The sequence below is a fragment of the Lolium rigidum genome, chromosome 1 (assembly GCF_022539505.1).
Source record: "Lolium rigidum isolate FL_2022 chromosome 1, APGP_CSIRO_Lrig_0.1, whole genome shotgun sequence".
Taxonomy (NCBI): Eukaryota; Viridiplantae; Streptophyta; class Magnoliopsida; order Poales; family Poaceae; genus Lolium; species Lolium rigidum.
In genome coordinates, this window is record NC_061508.1 from 360071936 (window position 1) to 360085778 (window position 13843).

Consider the following 13843-nt stretch of genomic DNA (forward strand, 5'->3'; position numbering starts at 1 on the left):
GGAATCGGAATATTGTTTTCAAATTCTGTAGCTTGGATGACGAAGTTTGGTCCGTCGGATTGGAATTTGAGGGTAGTGAACACATAGAGATGAATATTGGGAAGTCCGACATCACATATTTGCATTTGCTAAATTTAATTGAGAGAAAGGGGTATGGAATTAGAGATTCCATGTACTCGTTTGCTAGTAGATACAAATGGTGTGCCGGGGTATGAGTTGTTAGATGGAATGGGTAAGGTGCTGCAAATGTTGGGAACATATGAGCAGAAGCATGCAGTTACAGTCATAGTTATGAAGGGAAAGAATAAGCCAACGTCTAGCATGATCAGTGCTATTGCTGTTGAAAATTCTTATTCCCTCTATGATGATGAATTGTCATACCTTGGCAGCGGGCAGAATATTTGTGTTGAAGAAAACAAGGCAGATTCGGATGAGGATTTGTTTGCTCAAGATTATGATACACAACTTAGGGAAGAGAAGATTGAGTTGAGCCAGAAGTTAATAGAGATGAAAAAGAGGAGGCAACAACCGGATGAGCATATAGAAGGAGATACAGATGTTGATGATCTTTTCTGTCATTCAGACAGTGATGATGATGGCAGTTGTTTCATTCAGATGGTCCTCCCAGAGGATGAGCCTATGCAAGAGAAGAGGAGGAAGCTGACTCCTGTTAGGAAAGGGCCAACAGAGAGGGCACATTGCAGTACACAATTATCCGAACCTGCATGCTATGTGCCATCTTCTGATTCTGGCTCAGATGGTGATCTTAGAGAAGAAGATGATGATGGAGCTGCAATGGCATGGGCAGTGCCTAGTGGTAGGAAGAGTAGGGCAAAGAAGAAAGCAACCGGGGTTTGGTATGATGAGGACAGAGTTGCGGCTCGAAGACCGAGTTATGCCCGAAGATGTGCTTCACCGATGTTTACCGGTTTAGAAGAGCACTCCGGAATTTGCACATAGCCCAACTAAGAAACTTTGCGTACCACAGGAATGCGCCAAACAGAGTCATTGCTGAGTGCTCCGAAAGGAAGACAGTAGGCTGTAAATTCCACATGACTGGTTCAACAATTGGAAAAGAAAAAACATTTTGTCTCAGAAAGTTAAACTTGCAGCACACATGTGCAACTTCAGGTGAAAGATGCAAGGTTACTGGAAACTGGGTTGCCAAGGTTTGTGAGAGGAACATGAGGATGGACACTAGGACAAGTATCGAGACTGTGATGGATACTGCCAAGGAAAAGTATGGTGTTGAGGTTGGAAAGGTAATGGCTTACAGAGCGAGGAAGAGAGCTTTGGAGGTTGTGCTAGGTGATCAGGTGAAGCAATATAAGAGGATTAGAGACTATTTGCAGGCAGTGATTGACACCAACCCGGGTAGTAGGTGCATTGTTACTACCAAAGAATTGGCAAGCACCCAAGCCCAAATCCTAGATTCCATGGCATGTTTGTTTGTCTAAATGGATCAAAAGAGGGATTCCTTAATGGTTGCAGACCATTTATTGGTATATTTCCAGTCATTATATACTTTTCAATTCATCAATATGCATTGTGTACTTTTCAATTCGTTATATACTCCTTATGTGTGCAGGGTTGGATGGATACTTTGTCAAGTCGACCACAGGACGAGCAAATACTTGCAGCAACCGGAAGAGATGGGAACAACAACATTTATCCACTTGCATTTGGACTTGTCGACAAGGAAGACACTGCTAGTTGGTGTTGGTTTCTTACTCAGTTGAAGATAGCTATTGGTGGAGTAGAAGGAAAATTTGGGAAATACACTATCATTTCTGATAGGCAAAAGGTAATTCATATGCTCAAATGCAAGTTGTTAATTTTAGTTAATACCTATTTTCCACTCTATGCTCAAACTTTACTTGGATGAACAGGGGCTGCTCAAAGCCATTAACCAAGTATTCCCAGAATGTCCACAAAGATATTGTCTACGGCATATTTATGCCAACTTTCGACAAGCGGGCTTTAGAGGGGAAGAACTGAAGAAGTATATGTATGCTGCCAGCTACTCCCACACCCAACATTTATTTGATGTTCATATGCAGAACATGAAAGATGAGTCAGAGGAAGCTTGGGCATGGCTAAGCAAGATTCCAGTGGAGTCTTGGGCAAGGTATGCAATGGACACAAACTGCAAAACTGATCTTGTTGTTAACAACTTGAGTGAGGTTTTCAACAAGATGATTCTAGATGTTAGAGGCAAACCGGTCAAAACAATGTTCGAAGGTATTAGATCAAAACTCATGGTGAGGCATGAAGAGAAGAGGACGGGTGCTGCATCATCAAGGTGGGAAATAACTCCTACATACTGTGAGATACTTGAAGAAAACAAAAAAAGGTCAAGGAATTACAAATCCCAGAAATCAGTGGCAAATTTGTGGCAAGTGAGCAGAGGTGTGGAAAGTTCTTATGCTTCGTTGATTTGGATGCTAGAACTTGTGGGTGCGGGAGGTGGGACATGACAGGAATTCCATGTAGTCATGCCATTTCTGCGATTTACAAATCTAGGCGAGCAACCAGAAGATTTTGTCCATGACTTCTTCAAGAAACCCATGTATTTGGAGGCATACAACCCTGTTATCTATCCAGTACCAAGTGAAGATCAATGGACAAAGACTGATACAGTTGACATAGATCCACCTGTGTTTAAAATAGAGAAGGGTAGACACCAGACTAAGAGAAGGAAAGGCAAATTTGAAGTCCCTGAGCCTAAGGACACATCTAGGATGGCAACTATTACTTGTAGCAACTGCAATCTACTTGGACATAGATACACAAGTTGTACGCAAACACTTCAGCCACATTTGCGAGATGAGAAAAAATCAACACAAGGTAATATCTTCATAGCCGATTAATTCCTCCGTAGTTAAGCTTGTACTCATAGCCAAGCAAATGCAATTGTTAACTAAGCAAATGCAATTGCAGGAAAATAGGAGAAACGAGGACGGCAACTCAGCCGATGCCGCAGCCGCCCGGCCACCTCCGAGCTCGATGCCGCAGCGCCCCGGCCACCTCCAGGCAGTGCCTCCGCCACCTCCAGCGAGTCCCTCGGCCACCTCCGAGCAGCGCCCGGCCACCTCCAGCAGCAACTACGAGCGCCCGGCCACCTCCAGCAGCGCCCGACCACCTCCAGGCAGCAACTACAGCGCCCGGCCACCTCCAAGCAGTGCCTCGGCCACCTCCAGCTGCAGCTGCGTCTCGGCCACTAAATACTTCTTTTCATGCACCAAGGTCTGTCAATGTTGCTAGTAGCTTTGAGGCTATGCCAGGGAAAAGGCAACGCAAGAAAACATCTAGGATGGAAGGGTACCTCAATGCTGGAAAGCACAATGCCTACAAGAAGTAGCTTAATTATATATCTGTAATATGTACTATGTGTGTAAGGCAGTGAAACAATCTATACTATGCCTAAGAGAACTCATTTGTGTAAGACAATACCCTGGAACACAATGGTTGCATTTTGTGTGTGTATGGCAGTGAATCTATGTCATGGCGGTGAATCGTGTGTATGGCATTTTGTGTAAGGCAAATACCCTAGAACACAATGACATTGAATCTATGCATAACATGAATTGTGTGTGTATGACAGTGAATCTATTACAGTACTTGCATTTGAGCAGCCACAATATAACAGTACTTATATTTTGGCAGCCACAATATAACACATGACATTTAGGGTTCAGCCACAATATAACAGTACTTATATTTTGGCAGCCACAATATAACAGTACTTTTCAACACAAATTCAACACACAACACAATATAGCTTTTGTCAACACAAATTTAACACACAACACATGACATTCAGGGTTCAGATTCATCAGTACAACTTGAGCACATTACACATGGTTCATTGAGCACATTACACATCGACAAATATCACATTGTTCAGCCACCGATACAACTCATAATAGTGCTACCTATTACAAGTACTACATGTCAGCACAAATCTCTTTGATCTTCGCCAGCTTCTCTTTGTTAGCAAAGCTAACTTTCACGGCATCAAACAAGGTATACTCTGCCTTCTTCTTCTGCTCCTTCAGATCTTCCATTTCTTTCGCCCACTTCCCTTTCATCTCCAAATACCGACTCTTCTCCGTCTCCATCTCTGCAACCTTCTCATTCAGCTTAATCACCTCAGCCTCAAGTTCTGCCCTGGTCAAGTCAAATATGTATTCCTTCTCTTCATTCATCTTCTTCAGGTTATCAGCCATCAATTGTTTCTGAGTAGTTTCCATCATCTTGCTAACATCAGCCATCAGGCTATTGTAGTTATTCTTAGCCTTGTTCTTCTCATCAACCACAACTTGCATCAATCTTGCATTCTCAAGCCTCTCATCTATTCTCTGACTGTGGCTCTCATGGTACATTGACCAGAGCCTCGTCAGTGCACTTTGCATGGTTTCTGGCCACTCTTCATCTACCCATCCAACAAATCCACAGTTCATGACATGCTACAAAAATATATTTGGCATAATGGTTAATTCTAGCAACACTGCATTTTAGTAGGCAAAGACATAAAGCATGCAATAGAGTAGGCTAACAATGTTTAAATTGGGCACAGACCACAAAATCGAGCCAAATCTTTGCTGAAATTAACAAACAACAGAAACAACATTGCTTACATTGGCCACAGAACACATGTAGAACCTCCTCCCTGTGTTTGTCCCTTCAAATGCTACACATTTGTTGGGCTCCAAGTTGTGAACGCGGCAACGGAGACCACATCCAACGGCTAAGCCCGCAAAACTGATGTCCTCGCAAGTCTCCGGTGCATAATCCATAGCAGTGAGGTCCTAGTTGAACACAAAATACAAAATATGTACCTTAATCGAGCTAAATCGGCCCAAATCCGAAATTCCCAATCCAGTGGGGGAGACATCAGGGGGGAGACATGGAGCTTACCGAGAGATGGTCCTGCGTCGACTCGCTGTCGGGCCAGCTCGGCATCCTGGCAGTGGCGCGAACGGCGGCGGCGCTGCGGCGGAGGCGCCGGCGGCGGCGGCGCTGCGGCGGCGATGGGCGATGCACGATGCAGATGGGAGGGAGATGAGGACGAACTGACCGTGCGGTCAACTTCGGTCCGCTTATACAGCCTCGGTCCACAGGGCGCCGTTAACGGGCCGTTCCGCACACGGCCGTCTCCGCGAGCCACGTCAGAAACATGATTAAATTGGACTAAACCGAGTATTACACAGAACTGGTAGTTTTCTGAAATCATTAGACTCAAAAGTGGTAGTTTTTTGAAGTTCACCGGAAAAGTGGTAGTTTTCTGAAGCCCTAGCCTCAATTGTGGTAGCAAAATGCAATTTACTCGGATTTATGAGAAGACGTCTTCATCTCTAGAGGTTCTTTTTTTTTGAGTGTGTTCGGATAATGTGTGCGTATATGATCAGTGTACCGGAGAACATATTCAGCTCTAGAGGTTAGCTTTTATTTATGGGATGATGTATGCATGTATGATCGATCATTGCCAGATAGGCAGATAACACTTTCCAGTTCTACAGGCTGATACTTCCCCACTCTGTGTATACGAGGCCATTTCATCTTTTGTGCCTAACTTTGGCTAATGATTTGATCAATGAAATAATAAAATATGAGTACTAGATGGACAAGAGTTTAACCTTTTCATTGGGTCAAATAGTTTGGTTCATATGTAAATTTCCTTCGGAAAGAAGTTTCCGTTTTTGTGATGATCGAGGAACCTGCTCTTTTAGCCGTGTGGAGAGAATGTTCTCACAGCTAATTTTACCGTGTGAAGAGAACCTGCCCATTTGAGGATCGATTTAGGACAAATTTTACTCAAACCTGACATATTGGTTGCAACTTGCAAGGAGACGTATATAAGCAATATCATGTCCTAGTGTACCAATCCTCATCCACATCCCAACTTTGCCTCCCTATTCTCCAACCTTCGCAAGGGTCCACAACTACAATCCCAAAGTGACAAGGGCCAAACGGCCAGGGGTAGAAGGCCATAGTTGCTCGTTGCCGGCTCACCATTGATCTCATCTCGACCTCATGCATCAGTCTAGACCGTTGTCTCCTTGAGTCCTTCACTGCACGCAACGTAGCACGCCATGGCCATGCACTACTCGTCCTACTATTGTTCCTTAGTTGTGAGCAGCTCCACCTTCGCGACGACCATCTTTTTTTCGCGAAAACGCAAAAGCCTTGCGTTTCGATGCATTGATAGATAAAGAAGAGGGCCTCCAACAAAGTGGTGAGTTGGTACGGATGAGAGAGAAGGGCGACGGAGGTGGCGATTTTGAATTCCCCCCCGGCGGAGGCTCGTTCTCGGCGGCGTCTGGAGCGGATGGCGCGGGAAGCACCGCGCGCTGCTCGTCGGCGCCGGCGGGAGCGCCGGGGGGGCGCTTCTGGGCCCTCTGCGGTGAGGAGGACGGGACTTGCTCGTCGGAGGACGAGGGGTCAGATCTGACCGGGGGCTCGGCAGCAAGGGAGCTGACGGGGTCGGAGGAGTGGAATCCTCGCCGGCAACGGGCGGTGGTGCGCCTGGGCGATTTCATCGAGCGGGCGGAGGAGCTGGGGGGCTCGCTCCGCCATCGGCGGCGCACGGCGTTCGCTCCGGGCGGAAGGGCTTCGCGGTTCCGGGCCAGTTCTGCTCCGCGATTCACTCGACTGGGTGATGAAGGGGCTCGCCATGGGGGATGGCGTGGCGGGGGCCGGAGAGGAGCGCCGGAGGCTGCCGGGCTGTGGGGTGGCACTGCAGGGAGCGTCTGGCCGCCGCCATCGCCGGAGCCGCCGCGAGCTTCGGGATGCGTGCTTCCGCCTGGGGAGAAGGGGTCGCTCCCACGGCGGGCCGGGGTTGGGCCGTCGGTGCTGCTCAATGGGCCGGGGGTGGGCCTCGCGGTGGAAGAGGTGGTTCACCCCCTCCTTCTCCTTGGGCCGCCTTTGGGGGAGTTTGTTGGGCCGAGGGCGGCTCCGGTGCGTCCGGTGGGCCTGGAGGGGGTCCAAGGGGATGGCCCAAGGTGGCTGTGGATGCCCAGGGGATGCACCACACCCTCTTTAGGGTTCCCGGCTCGGGCAAGTGAGGTAGCACGGTTCCACCACTCTGCTCGCACCCTTCACCGCATCCCTGAGCCGCCGCCTCTCACGCGGTCGTTTGCGGAGGTGCTGATGGAGAGGTACGGGGGAGAAGGAAGCGGTGCAGACGGCAGGAACAAGCGGCGCTACGGTGATGGAGTGGGGCGGCGCCAAGGCGCGGGCCGCCAGGACGGTGGGCGTCTGGAGCCGGGCAGACACGACGGCGGCCGGGCGGACCTGGGGCGCAGGGACGACGGCTGGAGAGAGGGCGGCAGGCGCGGCCGCCACGACGAGGAACCTCGGCCGCGCTACGGGGAGCAGCGCGCGTCGGACCAGGAGCGGGGCGATTGGGGACCTCCGCCTCCTTGGTGGGAATGGGAGCAACAGCGTCTCCGGGAGGAGGAGGCGACTCGGGCCAGGGGACAACTGCCCGCGGCTAATGGAGGTCGTGGCGGGGGCTCGGGCGGCGGCGGGGGCGGAGGGCTGCCCGGCCGAAACAAGAAGGGGACGGGCCAGGGGGCTCCTCCCAACCCGAAGAACAAGGGGAAGAACAAGGCAGCGGCCGGCGGCGCCGCGGGGGCGTTGGGTGGTGAGTGCTTCCGCTGTGGAAGAGAGGGGCACTTCCAATCGGAGTGCCCCAATGAGCCGGTTTGCGTGCTGTGCAGCCGGGAAGGGCATGCTTCCGCGAACTGCCCTACTCGTGGGCGACCGATGCTTCTGCAGCAGATGGGGCATGCCATTACCGGCGGTGGGTTCTACAATATCGAAGTGGAGCCGCTCGAGGGGACGAACCAGGAGGAGGTGTTTGAGGCGGTCATTCACTTTGATGTGGCGCCGCTCTCGGCGCTTCAGCTCGCGGAGGAGCTCAAGAATCTCCTCGATGGCTCATGGGACTGGAGGGTGGCCAAGGTCTCCGAGAAGGAGTTCTCCGTGCGCTTCCCGTCTAGGGAGACGTTGCGCATGAGCACGCGAAGGGGCAAGATTTACCTCCCTCTGAGCAAGCTTGACGTGGACATTAGGGAGGCATTCGTCAACCCTAGGCCGGGCAAGGCCATGCCTCTGGTCTGGGTGCAGCTCACAGGCTTACCGGGGGACCTCATGGAGAGGGAGCGCCTCATGGCGGCGCTCACGATGGTGGGGAGGCCGATCGACGTCGACGAGCTGTCCGTCAAGAAGTGGAAGACCGAACCGGTCCGCGTGAGGTTCCAGTGTCGCTTCCCGGAGCGGATCAAGGGGACGATCGCGCTCTGTGTCAACGGGGAGCCTTACACCGTGGGGGTGCAGAGCCGAGCTGGGGACTGCCGGGGCTGGGGGCTCCAACCCGCCTCGGCCGCCGCCGCCCGGGGACGATGATGACGTGGATGACCTGGACTCGGAGGATCGGAGTACGGACGGGGAGAGGTGGAACCGCCACCGCAAGAACGACATGGCCAAGGCAGCGGCTGCACCGGCGGGACCAGGGGCGGGGAGCGGTGGCGGCGACACGCAGCGCACGGCCGCGGCGGGCTCTCGCAGCGCCCCGCCGCTTGGGCGGTTTGAGGGACAGTACGGGTCCAATGTGGACCTCATGCCTGCACTTGCCAGGGGAAAGGAGGTGCTGGCCACCGTGGTACTGGACCGCGGGTGCGCCGACGTGCTGGGTGGCAGCTGTGGCGGGGTCTTCGGCCCGGAGGAGCTCTCGGTGGCCTCGGGAGAGACTGCGTCGCAGGTGTCTGACCCGGTGCACTCTTGGCTCCTGGACAACCCGCTCAAGTCCGGGGGCCTGGAGTCTGGACGGGCTGCGTCCAAGGCATTGCCCGTGCTGGAGGTGGAGATGGGGGACGTAGTGGCGGGGGAGACGACGCCAAAGCACCAGGGGCAGCAGCCTCTGGCGGACCTTCGCACTGCCGCTACCGCGACGGCGCCACTGGCGCAGGGCAAGAGGACAAGGACGGAGGTGCTCATGGCGCCCATCAAGGCGATCAAGAAGAAGGGGCCGGTGGGCTCGGTGAGGAAGAGCGCACGGCACGGAGGCGCGGCGGCGTCCACGGCGATGGAGAAGGCGCAGAAGCTCGCGGCGGAACGGAACCTCGACCCGGCCACGAGTACGGACCCCGATCCCGATGACTTCTCGATCCTTGATGCTAGGTCGGACTCCCAATTGGGAGCGGTTCTTAAGGACAGCTGCATCCTCTTTGTTCCATCGGCGGGGACACCGGTGGAGGCCATCTCCCTCCTTCGTGCGAAGGAGGAGGCGCAGGCGGCGCTCGCCAGGGTGGCGGCGTCCCAAGCAAAGGAACGGGCGGAGCGGGAGGCCCGCGAGGCGACGGTGGAGACTGGGTCCGCCGCCGGGGAGGCGGCATCACCGGGGCATCGGCTTGGCCAGCCCGACAGCGACAGGGAGGGGGAGACCTCGGTGCAGGTCGACGGGCGACCTGAGGTCCAGCCGGACTATGGTTCAGAGGACGGGGCCGGGGAGGGCCCGTCGTGCACTACTGGGAGACCGTCACGAAGAAAAGGCCGACGGTCCACGCTCACAATGCGCAAAGGGAGAGGGCGACGGACGGTTACAAAATGAGGGCTCTGATCTATAATATCCGTGGGTTCGGTGAGCAGGGGCGCTGAACACAACTGAAATCCTACATCCGAGGGGAACGGGTGGACATCATTGGGCTTCAGGAGACTATCAAAGCGGATTTCTCAGCGACTGAGCTGCGGAGCCTGGAGTTCGGGGGTCAGTTCGCTTGGAACTGGCTACCGGCGGAGGGCCATTCCGGGGGTATGCTGCTCGGTTTTCGTGATGAGTGCTTCGATGTTGGGGCTTGGAGGCAGGGGACCTTCTTCATCTCGGCTACCATACTCCAACGGAAGAACAATATGAAGTGGTGCTTCTTCCTGGTGTATGGGCCGGCGGATCACCGTCGCACGGAGGAGTTTCTGGGAGAACTTACCCAAGCGGTGGCAGGGTGCCAATTTCCGGTGGTCATTGCAGGGGATTTTAACCTCATCCAGACAGCGGATGAGAAGAGTAATGACAATATCTGCTGGTCGAGGGTGAGGCGCTTCAATGAGGCGATCGCCGATATGGCCTTGCGCGAGCTGGAGCGTACCGGGGCGCGCTTCACTTGGACTAACAAACGACTCCGGCCGACACGTTGTGTTTTGGACCGGGTGCTCATGGCGCCGGCCTGGGAGGCGGCTTTCCCTTTGTGCTCGCTTACGGCGATTACGAGGATTGGCTCGGATCATACGCCTCTCTTACTATCTTCCGGAGAAGAGACAAGGCGCCCACCGCCGAGATTCTTCTTCCAGACGTGGTGGTTTGGCGTACCGGGCTTTGGGGACCTCCTTAAGGCCAAGCTTGGCAGCTTTATCCTGGAGCGGGGAGCGCACATGTGTTGCATTGACCAGTGGCAGTGCGTGGCGCGCAACACTCGTCAATTCCTCAAGGGATGGGGAGCCAATTTGGGAAAGGAGAAGAGGGACTTCAGGGCTAGCTTGCTCCTGCAGGTCTCAGAGTTGGACAAGGTGGCGGACGCCACTGGCTTGCATGAGGATGGCTGGGCGCTTAGATACCACTTGGAAGACCAGTTATCGGCCCTGGACAGGGCTGATGAGGAGTATCGGCGCCGGCCGCAGCCGGGTGCAATGGACTCTCAGGGGAGATTCTTGCACGGCCTACTTCCATGCCATCGCGAATGGGCGTAGACGGAAGTGTTCGATACCGCGGCTGATCACGGAGCAAGGGGAGGTCCATGAGCAGCAAGGGCTCATGGAACACATTTATGTGTTTTACCAGGGCCTCATGGGATCGGTCGGGGAGACCAGGCGGTTCTCCCTGGGACATAACCTTTGGGAAGGGAACCAAAGGGTGTGTGTTGACTGCCAAAACCCACCGGCGGGCAGCGGCCTTGTCAACACCGTAGAGCCGGGAAGAGCCTAGAGCTGCGGCTGGCTGAGACCCCTCCGAGCGACGGCCCGCAATGCTCTTCTGGTCACACGCGGCGATGCGAAGTGCAAGGGCGTGCCACCTAACCTATACCCGGTCGGGAAGGTGATGGGGATGCCTCGCTTAGTTTCCTGCAGGGCATACATGTAAACATTAAATACGAGCCTCGATCGGCTCTCGAGTTATCCCGTGAATCGGCTCAAAGAGCCGATCCACCCATGATTCGTACGGGGTGCACGAATACTTGGTGGTCCTGCTTGATCAAGATAAAGCTAATGAGATCTACGACGATTTAGGGTTTTCACCGCATAATCGGATCATCCTACTCCAGGTTGGGCCTCGCGGCCACGCACGGTGCTCGTAAGCCGATCCTAAACAAGGCCTAAAAACCAACATGAAGTTGATCCTCGGAACATCCCGTTTAGGACTTGCGAACGCCACCCTACGTGCCACCGGATCCTCCCCCTTTGTAAGGCCTAACTATTGCAGATATTAAACTAATCCTTGTAGAACAAGGAGCAATCGTAACGGATCAGATCTACTAAATAATGATCAAGCGGGTGCCGCCCCCACACCCGAGACAGTGTGAGGGCGGCTAGATATGCAAGGGTTGCACTACGTAAGCATGCTTAAACGAAGAACAATGCTAACCCTAACACATCTAATGATAACTACGTTGCTCGCCATCAAAAGCGCTTCGGTACGAGCAACGCATGAACAACGTGGGCTTGTGCTGCCTAGATCGCAAGATGCGATCTAGGCAGCATGTCGCTACTCGATAGAAACCCTCGAGACGAAGGAGTTGGCGATGCGCCGAGATTGGTTTGTTTTGGGTTGAACGTGAGTTGTTGTTTATTCCATAAACCCTAGATACATATTTATAGTCCAGGGGACTTTCTAACGTGGGAATATCCCATCGTGCACGATACAAACTCTAACTTTCATCTAAGATAAAAAACTACTAAATAAAGATACACGGGCAATTCAGCCCAAACCCTTCGTGCCAGGCCGCTTCAGAAACCTTCCACGTGTAATCTTCCAAGCCCGGCCCACCTCTGGATCTGTCCAAAATCTGGTGATAACACATGCCCCCCTGGTTTTGGAAATAACATTTCCAAAATCATTATGCTTTCCCTTCGAAGGGTCATGTCGTGGCAGAGCAGAGCCGTTGCAACATCCGTCATCATTATGCCCAGTCTTCTCAACTTCTCTGCAAATTCTGATAGCTTTGGCATTGACTCCTTGGAAACTGCAAGGGCATTACACCTTCACCAGATTTCTCATTATTTAACCGTGCCGACTGATTAGCTCCTTTTATCCTCTCGTTCGTCCCGGCCATCGGCACCAAAAAACCCTCTCCTCCTCGTAGCAATGTCTTCCTCTTCCTCCTCCTTCTCAAGCCTCTTCCCCCAATCTATGCCGAAGAAGAAGAATGAGGACAGCCTTCACCCCGCAGATGAACCCCCTCTCCTCCGACAAGGAGGAGAAAGAAGGAGAAGCAGCCGAAGGCCAAGGCCCCCCCTCCGCCAAGCTCCCGCCGAAGAAGCACCCCCGCATGTGGGCGGACAGCGAAGACGAAGATGATGACGAAGAAGAAGAAGAGGAGGAGGATGAATCCTCTTCCTCCATCGGGTATCCGCCGACCAAGCGCTTCCGCTCCTGGGCGGACAGCGAGGATGATGATGATGACGAGGAGGAAGAGGCTCCGGCCAAGGGCCGGGGCAGCAGCCGACGAGGAGCTCCTCGGGAGTAGCGCCGATGACGTCGACGGCGGCGATGACGAGGACAGCGACGACTAGTAGTATAGGACTAGTAGTAGCGAGTGCACTAGGCACCAGATCCCTCTTTTGAGAGCCATCGACTCTTTCTTGTAAAGCCGCTCCTTGGAATTAATGAAATTGTTCTTCCCATTCATCCTTTAATTACTCCAATTTCATTCCTTCCGCCTGTCATGCTAAGACCGATAGCAACGCCTCGGACCCCTTTTCTTTTGGACGCTGATGAAGCCGGATTCTAACTAGCTCGAAGGCCAAGAACTTCTCAATTTTTTGGCTGCGATTTGATATCTGACTAAAATTCTTCGCAATTCCTCGACCGACGACAACTCATCGGCTATTTTTGAGAATCCAGTCCCTTTCCTTCTCTTGCAAAGACCGAGCACGGTCCAAGCCTTGTACCGTACGACGGCTTTTCCTTGCCATTTCCTCCCTGGGACGATCATGATGCAGTCGCGGCCGAGGTAACTCCAATCGGCTCTTAAAAACAGGGCATCTACCAGGTTTGTTGCCCCCCCGAGTCTCAGCCAAGACAAAACAGAGACGAGGATACGCCAATTAGCTGTATGGACCTGGGCTTGATCATGTCTTGAGGAAACCTCTTATACAGAGCCAGCCGATCTGAACATAAATCGGCCTCTCAAAGCAGAGAACCTTCAAGGTGAGCTGCCCCCCGAGCTTCTTCAGTTCTTGCCGGCCAGATCGGCTCCTCTCCTTTGGTGGATCTGATGCGACTCATCCTTGACCTGATCCGCACGCCCAGGCTGCTCCTGACATTGTTCTTGAAGAGAGGATCTGAGCTTCCAAACTACTCCGTTAAGGAGTTCTTTCATTAAAACCCTCTTCGTGCTCCATTGACCCTCTGATCGTATCAGTTATTCCTCTTGAGTCGATGGCCATGCATCGGCTTTCATATCCTTAAGTCGATGTCTGCTGCATCGGCTGTTCCAAAAATGTTTTTTTTTATTTGGCCGATTTTTCTTAATCGGCCCCCAATGTTTCATCGCACGTAGGTTCACACATGTTTATCTGCACATGTTCATCTGATTATATGCCCCCCGAGCCGATACCTGCTGGATGA

The 13843-nt window shown here is 52.9% G+C and overlaps 1 protein-coding gene across 1 annotated transcript; it reads right to left on the reverse strand.

Moving 5' to 3' along the window:
* Nucleotides 1-3778: 3778 nt before the first annotated feature.
* On the reverse strand, nt 3779-4984 carry LOC124684723. The gene is made up of 3 exons (XM_047218983.1): nt 4921-4984; nt 4641-4811; nt 3779-4469 (listed from the first exon to the last, which is right to left on the reverse strand). Exons 1-3 carry the CDS (start codon nt 4963-4965, stop codon nt 3948-3950), a joined length of 738 nt encoding a protein of 245 aa, XP_047074939.1. The 5' UTR covers nt 4966-4984; the 3' UTR covers nt 3779-3947.
* Nucleotides 4985-13843: the final 8859 nt, after the last annotated feature.